This window comes from Rosa rugosa, chromosome 2, assembly GCF_958449725.1.
Source record: "Rosa rugosa chromosome 2, drRosRugo1.1, whole genome shotgun sequence".
Classification (NCBI taxonomy): domain Eukaryota; kingdom Viridiplantae; phylum Streptophyta; class Magnoliopsida; order Rosales; family Rosaceae; genus Rosa; species Rosa rugosa.
The window spans coordinates 44559133-44573335 of record NC_084821.1 but is presented as its reverse complement, the minus strand read 5'-3'; the positions used below and the strand labels follow the sequence as shown (position 1 = coordinate 44573335).

Here is a 14203-nt window from a genome sequence, read left to right as displayed (position 1 = left end):
TTTATTTCATTAAAAACCGATGCATGCAACAATTAGAAAACACAATTAGCTTTAAATCCGAGGATTTCAAAACGATAAACCGACTAGCCTCGCTAGTCACAACATTCGAAAAGATATATCGTAAAACCGAAATCTCATTTCTCAAGAAGATAAGACTAGCCCCGTTGGCTATAGTGAAAATCGGACTAGCCCCGCTAGTCAAGCAACGATAAGAAAAGATTGAAACTCCGATACTCAGGAAATAAGACCAGCCCCGTTGGTTAAACGGGAAATCGGACTAGCCCCGCTAGTCAAGAATATAATGAGTAGGGGAAGATGATAGCCATACGAGTGAGCCTCCCAGGCTCGGGTGATAGCCTCCCAGGCTAAAGTACTCCCATTACTCCCGTAATATACCCTTACGCCACTATGTGTAGCGATAGGATACTGGGCTTGAGAATTACTGTCACAGAGACAGTAACCAGTGCCACAAAGGCGGAGGGCTTCGGTGATCCCATCACCTCGCCACAAAGGCGGAAGATCAATGCTAGCAATGATAATAGTCACCCAAAGTATGGCAAAAGAAATCCAAAAACCAAGTAAATCCATAAATACATAAGGTTTCCCCATCTCTCGCAAATGAATTTCTAACGACGTGTCCCACACGCCAAGATAATCTCAAGTTCAAATAAATAGGAAGAAATAAAAAAAAAAACATGATATCCGTAAACCGAAACAAAACCAATTCCAAAATCATCATCAAGGCATTCCCAATGCCAAAACCGAAGTCGATATATAAATGAGGAAAACAACTCCATCGAAATCCCATTTCGAAAACTCTTTCAAAAAAGTCTTAAATCGAAATAGAATATAATTAAAAGTATAATTCCGGAAATCACCTCGGAAATAAAAATAATTCATCACTTAAAATTATAAATCATAAGCAACTTCGGAAACGAATCATTATCGAAAGTAATTATGTGAGATAAAGCGAAAACAATCTCCGAGATTAAATCACGTACATGCTAGAAATGTCAATTGATAAATAAATAGAGCATATTCAAGGAAATAAATACATGCATCATTTACTTAAAAATAAAAGTCCACTCACAGTACTATTCCGACGATCACGCATACGAGTTCCTTCATCGAGCAATAGCTCGGTACTTCGCCCTGTACACAATTATATTTCGTGAATAACTATTCTAATTAAATACGATTCTCAAAATCGAATCCTCATATAACATCTCTCTAATTCTCCTCGGATTCAACCCAAATTATACCACTAATACCAATTCGTTAATTTAAAGATTCCAAGGCAGAACCAAGAGATATCCGACGGTCGGACTCTCGTAATTCGATAATCGAAACCCTAAACTTCAAAAATTCATAATTAATTCCAAGTTTCTCCAAAAATCACCAAACTTCACATACAAACTCTACAACATTTATATAATTTAATGGGCTAAAAACTGGAATTAAAACACTGCCCTACACACCTCCAAGCGCCACCCACAGTGGTGGCGCGCCGGGCTCACGCGCCGGTGGCTACCACCTCCGATGGCCACCAAAAATTGACAGTAGCTGCAAAACAACAAACCCCACAAATTTCTAAACTGCAACAAGTCCCAATTTTACCTTTAAGAGCTCGGATTAAGCCGATGAAGAAAACCCAGAAATCAAGCTTCGAACCGTAGGGTGTTCTTCGTCGATTCGGCCTCCACGATGCAAATCGGAGCAAGAGGCCTTAGGGGAAACGTTCGCCGGCTCGAGGCGCTCCCTTCGATCCAAATTTGGTGGTCGGAGACGGCCGGAAACGGTGGAATCGCCAGAAAAACCGAAATCGCACCCGGAGGAGATTTTGCTTCGAATCGAGGTTTTCCGGCCAAATCGTCGAAAGCCCAGGGTACCAGCGTGTAGAGAAGGGAGAGGCGGTCCTAGAATGACCGGTGGCACGCCGTCAGGTGGCCGGAATCGGAAGTTACGCCGGAAATTCGAAAAACCCTGAAACCGGAGGAGGAGAGATCGGGGGAGAGGAGAGAGAGAGAGAGAGCCCGGTAAGTTTCCAAAATTGGAAACTTGCCACAGTGATTTTCCTTTTTATAGAAACTTACCATGAACAGTAATCTTTCCTTTTTCGCTTATAACTTTCGCATACGAGCTCCGATTTTTACGAACCACATATGCACGCGCTCGGTCTAATGTCCCCTACAACTTTCACGAAGGAAGTTTTCTCAAATTTTGACCCGATCAAAAAATCAACTTTTAGGGCCACCAAAGTTACCGAAAAAGAGTAAAAGTAAATCAAATTATCGTTTACTGTCCAAATGACTAGTAAACCGGTGAATTAAGATACGGGATGTTACAGGTAAAATACCAAAATTAACCCTAGCTCTATTCTATCCTAGATTTCACCTAATTCGGGTCCGACCAGTCAAGTCTTCCGATCAGGCTCAACCTCTGTGCAAACCCACATAAAAAAATTCAATCTATACTAACCATTTTTTCTGGTAGCGATCTAAATCTCGCATACTTTAGTCTCCTATACAAATCTCACACACAATCAAAATTATGGATCTTCCGACTTCTCCCAGCTCAACAGACAACAAAACTCATGCTGAGACTTCGACTAAATCAAAGGGGATCGAACTTAAATGATGATGATGAGAACAAACTCTCTTCTTTCTATTTCTTCTTTGTTCATGTCTCAGCAAACCCAAATTTTTTTTTTTAGCTCTTTTACTTTTCTTTCTCTTCTCTCTCTCCACTAGGCACGTTCTATTGGCCACTCAGATCAAAATCTGCTTTCTTGTTTTTCTATGCAATTTTTACTGATTCTTTTATTGTTTGGTTGATTCAGGGTCACTGACAAAATCCCAGAAACTAAGACGCATGGGATCTTCGACAAAGTACCGCTCTATTTCCTGCGAACTGAGGGCTCTAGACCATTGTTGGCAAGACCAAAATCACTGGCGCTGAGACTGGGCCAAACAATATTGCTGCTAAAGCTAAGTTAAACAACCCCATTGATGCGCATCAAAAAAAAAAAACCACTGATGTGATGATTGGTGCTATGATGATCCATGCTTACTGTTCTGGTTTAGTCTAATGATTGATCAAGTAGTAGGATGAATTAGCTAGGCTGATTTTGGATTCCTAGGTAGTAGCCTTAGAGCATCTTTAGCAATGCTAGCCATTTTTGAGTCAAATTTTAGCCAAAATAGCTGAAAAGTCATTTTAGCTAGCCACTTTAGAATTACGTCTGCATCAATGCTCTCTATTTTAGCTAGTTTTGAATTTATATTATTTTTTAAATAAATATTAAATAGTTTAAATGTATTTATAAATTACATAAAATAACTTAAAATGAATGTTTTAAATTATAAAGAGCCATCCCACTCTCTATATTTAGGAGCGAGATAGCTAAAAGTTATGATAGATAGCCACTTAGGAGTCTGGTGCAGCTGCTAAAATAGATAAAAAGCTAAACATGCTCTCCAAAATAGCTAAAGAGCCACAATAGATAGTCTACTAAAGATGCTCTTAATGGCTTAATTATGTGGTTTATTTTGAAAGGTATGAAATTTTGGATTTCTGGGTAGGTATGGTAGCCTTAATGACTTAATCATGGGGTTTATTTTAAAGGTATGAACGTGTATGGTGGCTTTAACAAACAATTTCTATGATTTGATCGGTATTAATGTTCTCAATTTTTGAATTAGAAAGATTTTTTTCCCTTTCATTTTCCAGTTCGCGTAATAGAGATTATGGTGTAAATCTCAGATATAATAGAGCAAGGTTAATATTGGTATTTTCCCTTCCATGTGGGCCCCACAGGAGCTGAGTTGGCAAGTCACCTCAGCAATTTAACGGCTCGAGTTGATGGAGACATGACAGTTAATGACCTATTAGATGAAAAATGTTAGTGCAGGGGTGTTTTTGATGAAATTAGAAGTTCAGGGACTGAATTGATTTTGGACCCAAAGTACAGGGTAGTAACTAGTATTTAGCTCTTCATAATACACCTGAAGATCTGGTGCTTCAAATTTTCCAAGGGTGAGAGCAAAGGCCATCATGAGGCTATCTACCCATTGGTCAATATCTTTTCTTTTATCTAGAGCTTTGTCTAGATTTAGCCATATGCCATAATTTGTGATTGACACCCTAGGCATGTTGTCCTCTGGGACGAATCTTTGAGAATTCCTTTCTCCTATTCTGCCTGTAAGAGCTTTCTGTATAGGAAGTTTTATTTTTCCTTTTTCTCTAGTGATGAACGTTTTGGAATTGGAGCTTTCTCCTTCTTCCATTTCTATATCTTGATAGGGAAGGATTTTTCTTACCTTTCCTACTTTGAAAATTTTCATTTCTTCGATTAGCTGTTCTAATCGTTCTGTATCTTTGCAAGATTCTGCTTCATCATAGAGTTCATAGAGCTTTTTTGCTCTAAGCATATTTACTGGTCTGTTTAGATCAGTTTCTAGTTCTTCTTCAGTAATAGGATCTGTTGGTTCTTCTACAACAAATTTAGTGCCACTAGTACTTGTTTCTCTAGTACTATGGCATCTTCTGAAATTTCTATTTATCCTGATATTTTCAGGACATACGTCACTTTTTATGTAATCGTCAAATTTTAGACTGATATCTCCAGTCTTTCTGCTTTCATAAATTGCCGCTTTAGCACTTTCTGGTGGTTTCCTTGGACCAGATAATTTTCATTCAATAGGAAAATTTACTTCATTCCAAGTAACCTTGTGAATTTGTTGTAAAATGGTTCTTTTGGCTGGTGAGAAATCCAGTAGTAGTTTATAGTATATTTTGTATACTATAACAAGTTCTTGCATATTTTCTTTCATAGTTATACCATCTGCCTTGACCCTTAGTCTTAGACAGTGAGCAGCATCCTTCAAGCTGGTTGAGAAGTTTGGGAAACAGTTGAAATATGCTACTTGATTGCATAAAGATGCTTCAAGTGTTCCCAACAGACTAGCTTGGAAATCTATTAGTCTATTGTCCTGTAAAACACACAAGACTGAACAGTTTATACGTTCTCAAGCAAGAAATTTTATGCCTACTTGGACTGCTCCAATATGCATAAATTGATAATGTTTTTGCCTTGGCTCTGGCAACTTCTTGAGGAGTGATCATCAAGAGATCTGTTTCTCCTGTTGTGGATGGAGTTGTAAATTCCAATAATTTGAAATGGTGGCTATCCATCAATTCAAACTTTCTTCTTTTATAGATTTGTTTGAAATCTAACTTCGGAATTGCGGAGTTTTTTACCTCCTGTTCTATTTCATTGTACTCAAATTCTTAGCATTTAGGAGTTGTATTCCTTTCTTTTTCCCAAAGATGCTCATCATTTTGACATCTCTTGTTATCAAGTGTTTTGGCTTTTCATATTTGATACTAGTCAAACTAGTAGAAGGTTCTAGAAAAATCATATTTGGAACAGGATTCTTTTCTGGTTTTTCTAATGGCTAATATTTCTTGGATTTTACTGGAAATTTTTTCTTATCTTTCAGTAAATGTTTCATAGAATCCAAGGTTTCTTTGTGTTGATTTTTCTACTAACACTTGTTAACTTTTCTTCTTCCGTTTTTGGAAGGTTTTTGATATAATCTAGTTTATTTTCCAATTTTTATAATTGGAAGATTATATCTGGTAATTTTTCTAGATGATCTTGACATCTAGATAATTCTTTTATCAGATTATGATATTTTTCATCAAAATTTTTTAATAGAGAGTTCATTTTCTCTATTATTAATTCAGACATTGTCCCAATTGGGATTCCCTTTGAGCTTTTTCAGCAAGCTCTGATACCAGTTTAAGTGGATCTAACCAATGCTCAAATAATCAAGAGGTTTTTGTTCATCTTTAAGAGTATATTTGATATTTCTAATATTTTCTTCAGATTTATAAATTATTTTCTGGACTATGAATATAATATCTTAATAATCGGGAGTTTCTCTTTTGAGTCTAGATCTGAAATCTTTTAATTTTCTCAATTTTTCTCTTTCTTCTGCTAATTCTGTCTTAGTTATGCTGCAAATAGCAAGTAAATCTAGTCTGGAAATGATTGAAATTATAAATAGTGAAAATTATTAAATTAATTGTTTACCTTTGAATATGGAGGATGAATTTTAACTGCAATTGATATTTAAACAAATAACTTCAAGATATGAGCCCACCTCGCTCCATCATTAAAATTGAAATTGAAAAATATTGTTCACAGTAATAGTGAAACGGTAATAGTGTAAAAGAAAAGAGTGATGAAAGAAGAAAGGATATTAATGAGATTATTATTAAGTGAAAGGAATAGTTGGGAGAAAAAGGAAAAAAATTTGTGTGAAAGGGGATAAAAATAAGTTGGCCATAGATGTATTTTGGTAAAAAGTGGGTAAGTGGTCATTATCCCTAAATTTTAATAAAATGGCCCGAAGCTCTCCGTTATTTTTTCAACCAGAAATCATTGACTTACTTGTTCTATCTGATGAAATGCAATTTTCTTGGGATCCAATGCAGTGCAGCTGCTTAGTTTACCTCCAATAATTTCGCACTCTGTTTGTTTGTGGGTGGCCGGAATGGCTGTTGTTAGAGGTGAAGGCTGTGAATGCAAATACGATGTGTTCTTGAGTTTCCGAGGCGAAGACACTCGGAAGACCTTCACCGATCATCTCTACACGGCGATGGACAACGCCGGACTCAGCACCTTCAGAGATGATGATGAGCTTGAGAGAGGTCAAGATATTAAGGTAGAGCTGCGCAGAGCAATTCAGCAATCCAGAACTTCAGTTATTGTGTTTTCCAAAGACTACGCGTCGTCCGGATGGTGCCTTGACGAGCTTGTGATGATCCTGGAACGCAAGAGGAAGACCTGCCCCGGCCCAGACCACCGCCATGTCGTTTTACCGGTGTTCTATGATGTGGGTCCGTCCCAACTGAGGAATCAGACGGGAAGTCTTGCAAAAGCATTTGCCACGCACCAGAAGAAGGAAGCGTTGAACAAGGTCAACCGATGGAGGGCAGCACTGCAAGAGGTTGCAGATCTAGCAGGAATGGTGTTACAGAATCAAGCTGATGGGTAAAGTTCACTAGTCCAATTATATATGATGGCCTTTATTTTATTGCCTTCCATTTTCTCTACTGCCATGCCATGTGTTTCGACTCTTTAATTTCTTCTTCTTTTTTTTTTTTTTTCTTGACTAGCATTTTCTGTTTCATATATATGATTTACACAGAAATTTGGAGCCTATCTTTGATATCCTAAAAAATTAAGGGCTAGTTACATTTTAAGCTTACTTATTCATCTCATCAGTGGATTTTTGGTTGTACGTACCATAACAGAAATTTTATAGTGAATGGAACTGTGACATGTAGTTAGTGACTTTTTCTAGGCACGAGGCCAAGTTCATCGAAAAAATTGTTACAGTTATTGCTGACAAGCTAAGTCGGACGCCCTTAAGTGTTGCTCCAAATCTGGTTGGAATTCATTCTCGGGTTGAACGCATTAACATATGGTTACAAGATGAATCAACTAATGTTGGCATACTTGTAATTTATGGAATTGGTGGGATAGGGAAGACGACCATTGCAAAATTAGTTTACAATTTAAATTTTGAAAAGTTTGATGGAAGCAGCTTTCTTGAGAATATAAGACAATTTTCGGAGCTACCTAAGGGCTTAGTTTTAATACAAACAAAACTTCTTTGTGATATTGGGAAAAAGGTGGAAATACACAGCGTTAGTGAGGGAATACCTAGGATTGAAAAGGTCTTGCGCTCTAAAAGAGTTCTTCTTGTTATTGATGATGTGGATCATACGGACCAACTAGATGCAGTGCTTATGATGCAAGATAAGTTTCATCCAGGAAGTAGAATCATCATAACAACTAGCCAACTAGGCATGCGAGGTTGTTGAATGTTGATAGAGCTATTGAGGTCTATAACCTTGAAACTTTGGATTTCGATGACTCACTGAAGCTCTTCAGTTGGCATGCTTTCGGACGGAACTATCCTAATAAAGGTTACATGGAACATTCAAAAAGGCTAGTGCACCATAGCGGAGGTCTTCCATTAGCTCTAAAAGTTTTTGGTTCTTCTCTATCGAGGCAAAGTATAGATGTATGGGAAAGTGCATTAGAGAAATTGGAAGTAATTCCAAATGGTGAAATCATGAACAAACTCAAAATAAGCTATGACTCTTTACAAGACAGCCATGACAAAGATTTATTCCTCCATATTGCTTGTTTCTTTGTTGGTAAGGACAGAGATTACATTGTTGGAATACTAAATGGATGTGAATTCTGCACGGTGGTTGGTATTCAGAATCTTATTGATAGGTGCTTGGTAACCATTGATGGAGATAACAAGGTGCAGATGCATCAAATGATTCGTGACATGGGAAGAGGAATTGTTCTTCTAGAGTCAAAGGATCCTGGGAAACGTAGCAGATTATGTCATCCTAAAGACTCTTTCAAAGTATTGGCAGAAAAGAAAGTAAGTATTACATGGTCCATTTTATGTGCATGTTTTTCTTCCGGTGCATCTGTTGGTGCTTACCCAAATGTTTTATTCCTTTTTACATTAGGGAACAAAAAGGATTGAAGGTCTTGTCTTGGATATGCGTAAGCACCCTGCATACACTCTTTCAAGGGAATCAAATGCTGTACTGTTGGAAACCAAAGGATTTGTAGGGATGCATAATCTAAGACTGCTCCAGCTTAGTCATGTACTACTCACTGGATGCTATGAAGAACTTCCATCAGGACTAAGATGGTTGTGTTGGTCTCACTGTACTTTGGATTCTATACCCAGCAATTTTTCTTTGGATTACTTGGTTGTTCTTGAAATGCACTATAGCAGCTTCAGAAAAGTTGGGACGGGAAGGAAGGTATGCTAATCTATAGTTTTCATTTCAGTTTTTCTTTTTTCCTTTTTATATATCAAACAACTAGGATACCTTTCTGAGGATTAATTCCATGTTCTTTCGCTCCTTCCTTGTTTTGTCAATTCCCACAGTATTTTCCATCATTGAAGGTCCTTGATCTCAGCTATTCCTGTCGACTTAGTGAAATCACTGACTTCTCCCTATTCCCTAATCTGGAAAGACTAATTCTTAAAGATTGTACAAGCTTGGTTGATGTTCATCAATCTATTGAAAAGCTAGAGAGACTAGTTTACTTGAATCTAGAGGGTTGCAAAACTATTGAGAAGCTTCCAGAAAACATTTCTATGCTGAAATCCCTGGAAACACTTATAATATCTGGGTGCTCAAATCTTAATCACTTTCCAGTAAAGCTGAGGATGCTAGAATCTCTAAAAGTGCTTCAAACAAATGATATTCCAATAAGTTTATTGGTCACTACTATTGAGGCCAGATCATGCACAAGAACAAGCATAGATATTTTTTGGGCTTCTTTACCCTCTAGATTAGTAGATTTAAGTCTTGTAGATTGCAATCTTTCTGATAATGTTTTTCCTAGGGCTTTGGCCAACCTATCCTCACTGAAAAGATTAAATCTAAGCCATAATCCAATGCATAGCCTACCAAGTTGCATCAGAGGTCTCACCAGGCTCGATCAACTTTCTTTCTCCAACTGTAAGAAGCTCAAATCGCTTGTAGGGCTACCAAGAGTAGGAGAATTGATGGTGGACAACTGCAGATCATTGAAAAAAATATCATCTCATTCATTGTCATGCCTGCCTCAGTCGCTAGATTTTTGTCTCAATGAAGGCCTAGTTGAGATTGAGCCCTGGTACAAGTTAGAACCCCTCGGAAAAGTTGATGAGGAAATTATCAACCTTTTGGGCTTGACTGACTTGAAATCCGAGGAAAGAATAAGGCTGCACACCATAGATGAGCAGAAAGTTGATTCTGGCACAATGTATCCCCTCCAGGTCTCTCTCTCTCTCTCTCTCACTCACACAAACACATGCACACACACACATTTTTTCATATGCATGCAAGAGACTCCTGTCGTATCCTATTCAAAACTAACATTTATTGTGATTTCTATGGCATAGGGACTCTATGAATTTGGGATATTCCACACTTTTCTTCCTGGAAACCAGGTTCCAGGACACTTCGGCCATAAAAGTAATGGGACCTCAATATCTTTTACTTTACCTCTACGTCCTAATGGTAGGATCCGAGGCTTGAATGTCTTTTCTGTCTATGAAAATTCAGATGATGTTTCTCAAGTCATCTATGCCGGTGTTAACTTACCTAATCCAATCATAACTAAAGTCAGTAATAAGAGCAAGGGTCTGAAATGGATCTTTGGCCCAACATACTACGGTATTCCAGATAATGGAAAAGATATGATTTGGTTAAGCCATTGGAAGTTGGAGAATCAACTGGAAGGTAACAATAAGGTGACTGTTTCAGTATTTATGGAACCTTGGCTTCGGGTAAAGCAGTGTGGGGTCAAGCTTGTGTATGAGCAAAAGAGGAAGAGCACCCCCAACACCTCGGATCCTTATTCATGTGTCATTGGGACAGATTTTTCAGAAGAACAGGAGGTGATGCTAGGAACATACTTCATCTGCCCTCGACCTGCTTCGATGGACAACTTAGATTTGTGTAGGTCAGTTTGGTTCAATAAGCTCATTACGGACTCTGATGAAGAAACAGGTATGTATCACTCTTCCAATTTCTTGATCTAGGCTTGATAATTGATGCTATGAGACACTTCCAATTTAATCAATCCACATTTCATTTTGTAACATTCCTCTAATCAGTTTTCTGTTATTTGTATGTTTTAGACAAAGAAGAGGAACAAGAAGGTGATCAGAACAACTGCTGTTGCAGAAGCTGCAGGATTCTCATTATGGCATTCTTTCTCTATTTTTTTCTGGTCGCTCCCTTGCTTTCCCCTGGAGAATAGTGACAAATTTGGATGCTCGAATACTCGTGATCTTTGACAGGAAAGGAAAAAAAAAAAAACTTATTTCAATCCAGTCAAGTCTAGAGAAAATTAAAAATACTGTATATTATTGACAATTGAGTTAAGTGTGAAATTGTAAGGGCTAGCCAAATAATGGTTATGATTGCCGAGTTTGGCAAGGCCTTCTCCTATCTTACAATGGAGTTCCGATTTTCCTTTAGTGGTTTGGCTCAGGACATTAAAGAGGCAATGAGGTTTGACATGAATTCCTAGATCATTAGTTGTGACGTGCTACAAAAGCATTGAGAGAAGCGGAAATATATGAGGTTATCTTCAAAGTACGGATTCTTCTACTAATCAAGGACATCCTCATGCTCCTTAATGTTCTCTAAGAAATACTGTTTTCAGATTGAGTACATAAATGCCTTCCAAGAAGAGTAAGGGTGGGCATCGCCAGGAGCCTATGGCTTAAAAATGAAACAGATATGTATAGAGTATCAATTCTTTTCTTTTCTTTTTCTTTTTTCTTGGGGTAAAGCTTTTTGGCAGTCTGGGCTACTGCAATTTGATTGGGGTAACTCTTTCCTAGCTTGCTACTACAGTAATTTTTGTCCATTTCCTTTGGTTCTCTGCTGGGTTCTTGATTTACTTGCTTTATTCTGTGTAATCTACTACAGTAATCTAGAGTTTAACAACGAGTTGATCTTCTGTTCAGGAGAAGAAGAAAAAAAAAAACCTAGGACTACGAGAGCTGAACCCTGCATTATACATCTGATCACAACTGTGTCGAATAACGCTGGAAGCATATAGCTATTAGTATTAGCATCTTATATTCGACTTTGTTCTGATAACTGCGTATCTTTTGTATTCATGCTTTCTCTTTATAAGTTCAAGAGACCTTATAAAGAGAAAAGAGTAAAAACCGGATTGATGCTGGACAAATCACAGTTTTTCCCATCAAACTGTTCTGACAAACTGTAAATTGATCTTGACATCAAATCCCATCAATGTTATACAAGCATATATTACTCGATATAATTTCCCCAGTTTCTTTTTTGATTTTCCAATGAAGAGGAGCTGTATAAGTGTATATATCCTGATATCATGTTGAGCAAACAGTCTTAAAAGATTAGCATGGGAAGGCTTACACATACAACATGGATTTTTTTTTTTTAAATGTTACAGAAAAATTTTGGTACATGGTATGAAATTCAACTATTTTTATTTTTTGGCTTTCCCTTTTCTGGCCTTCACAGCCCGTTTTCCACTTTCCTGTCAATTACAAAGTAATAGTGTGTAAGCCACATACACTCATAAAGATAATGAAAATATGGACAAACTAATGATTTTACTCATACCTTTGAATACAGTCTGTAGGTTGTTTGACCTGTCAATTCCTGCCCAGTTTTACTAACATAAACCTGATGGCAAACACCAGAGCATCAGAACAAATGTAAATAAACGCACACGAAAATATTAATGTATGTAAATAAACGCTGTATCGCTCCTGTTCTTTAGTAAGCAGAAATTAGAACAAATGTAGGATTTAACAGACATTATACTTTGAGATCGTAACTATAATCGCAGAAATTAATAACAATCCATGATCAACTTGTACAGCCTCCTTGACTGTCCATATGTATTAACATCAAGTAAAGAAAAAGCTGACTTGCTAATTGCTATTAGTATAAGTTGTATACTGAGTTACTGACAAAACCAGCAATATGTAGAGTTGTAACTTTTAACATACCTTCCTTCCACCAGGGCCTGTATACCAAATTACCAATGACCACCAGCTTGCCCGCTAGGTTGACCACTTTGACTAGGTGTGTACCATTCACCAGAAGATTGTGCATTTGCTTGAATCCGCTTTTTGCTGGCAGAGATTCTGGGTTCCACCCAGTTTCCAGAAGCATGCTCCATGTTCCCAGTGTTTGATTTGACCGACTTATTTCTTCCCTTGTTTACACTCCGCTTGACACTACCTTTCTGTTTAGCTTTACCTTTTGGGTTCACCCAGTTTCCAGAACCATGCAAGACTTCTTCAACATTTGATATGTTTGAAATATTTTGTCTCCGATTCACTGTCCGTTTTGAAGCTTCTCCATTGCTAAATTGAACCCTGAAATCACAATGAGAAACATATCATGACATAACATTCAAAAGAAATTCTATAAAAACCAGAAACAGCCTGAAAAAAGAAGGGGGAGAAGTATTTTACATGTAATCAATAACTGATACACCAGTCTGTTGATTTCCACCCAAGGGGGAAAAATTCGGCAAGCGACTGCAGACTAAGTTTCGAATCTTTGGATCATCGTGGAAAAAGTAATGATGGGCAGGTGGAAGGGGATCAGCCACATTCCAGAGTTGTTCAACATCTTGACCACTGGGTGTCGTTTCATGAAAATTCTCGTTGGTACGCAGATATGCATCCCTCTCCAGATTTTGAGTAATCTTATCCTTCACAGATTGGAAGTATTCTTGACATACCTCATCAGAATCGGAATCAATTAACTGTAACCTACGAAGAGGGCTGGTAGTTAACTTTGGAAAAACAAATTCTTTGCGGCTTGCCTCCAAACTCACAGAAGCTGGGACATCTGAAATATATATGATTCCTTTTCCTTCCAATGCTATGGTAGGCTGATTGAGAAGTTAAAACCCCACTTCCACGCAATGGGACTTTAGAACTACTACAGGATGTTTGGTATTGTGTTGACCGATGCACATCTGCTACAAATTTGGCAAACTTTGAAGTGAATATATAATTTATGGTGTACAAAGACTCTATCTCACTCATGTACAGACCACACACAAAGAAGCAAAGAAAAAAGTTCACAATCTGAACAAACAGTCAACTGCAACTAAATTAAAGCACAGTGAGTTTGGGAATAAGAGTATCCCCAAATTGGGACCTGTCTAGCAAACAATGCTGTAAAGGAAAATATTACATTATAGCACTAAAATGGAAACAAAAGACTCATAATTTCTTGCATTGCAACCTAAATAACAGCAGCACCAACAACAAAGCATCCAAAATCAAAAGGCTATATATTGAGCATAACAAGGAAGTCCAATTGAGAAAAGGCTATAATTGCCTTCACATTTTACATAATATATATTTCACATTTTCCAATTGAGAAAAGGAAAATAAAAAACAAATTCAGCTAATTAGGCACACCCAAAAACCAAAACTAGAGCACTAGCATCTATAAAGGATGTAGGACACACAGATATTTCACATAAACGTGCCTAGCTAGTTGACTTTGTTTGGAAAGCACTTGGCAGTTTCAAGATTCCATCTCAGGGAACGTAGTGATGAAATAAGTAGCGATA

General features: G+C 37.5%; 1 protein-coding gene and 1 pseudogene across 1 annotated transcript; one reads left to right on the top strand and one right to left on the bottom strand.

Annotated features, from left to right (window-relative positions):
• Positions 1–6424: 6424 nt before the first annotated feature.
• LOC133734397 (disease resistance protein RUN1-like) lies at positions 6425–11399 on the top strand (annotated as a pseudogene).
• Positions 11400–12634: 1235 nt separating this feature from the next.
• LOC133730827 (uncharacterized) lies at positions 12635–13667 on the bottom strand. The gene is made up of 3 exons (XM_062158342.1): positions 13596–13667; positions 13086–13510; positions 12635–12986 (listed from the first exon to the last, which is right to left on the bottom strand). Exons 1-3 carry the CDS (start codon positions 13665–13667, stop codon positions 12644–12646), a joined length of 840 nt encoding a protein of 279 aa, XP_062014326.1. The 3' UTR covers positions 12635–12643.
• Between the last annotated feature and the right edge of the window lie 536 nt (positions 13668–14203).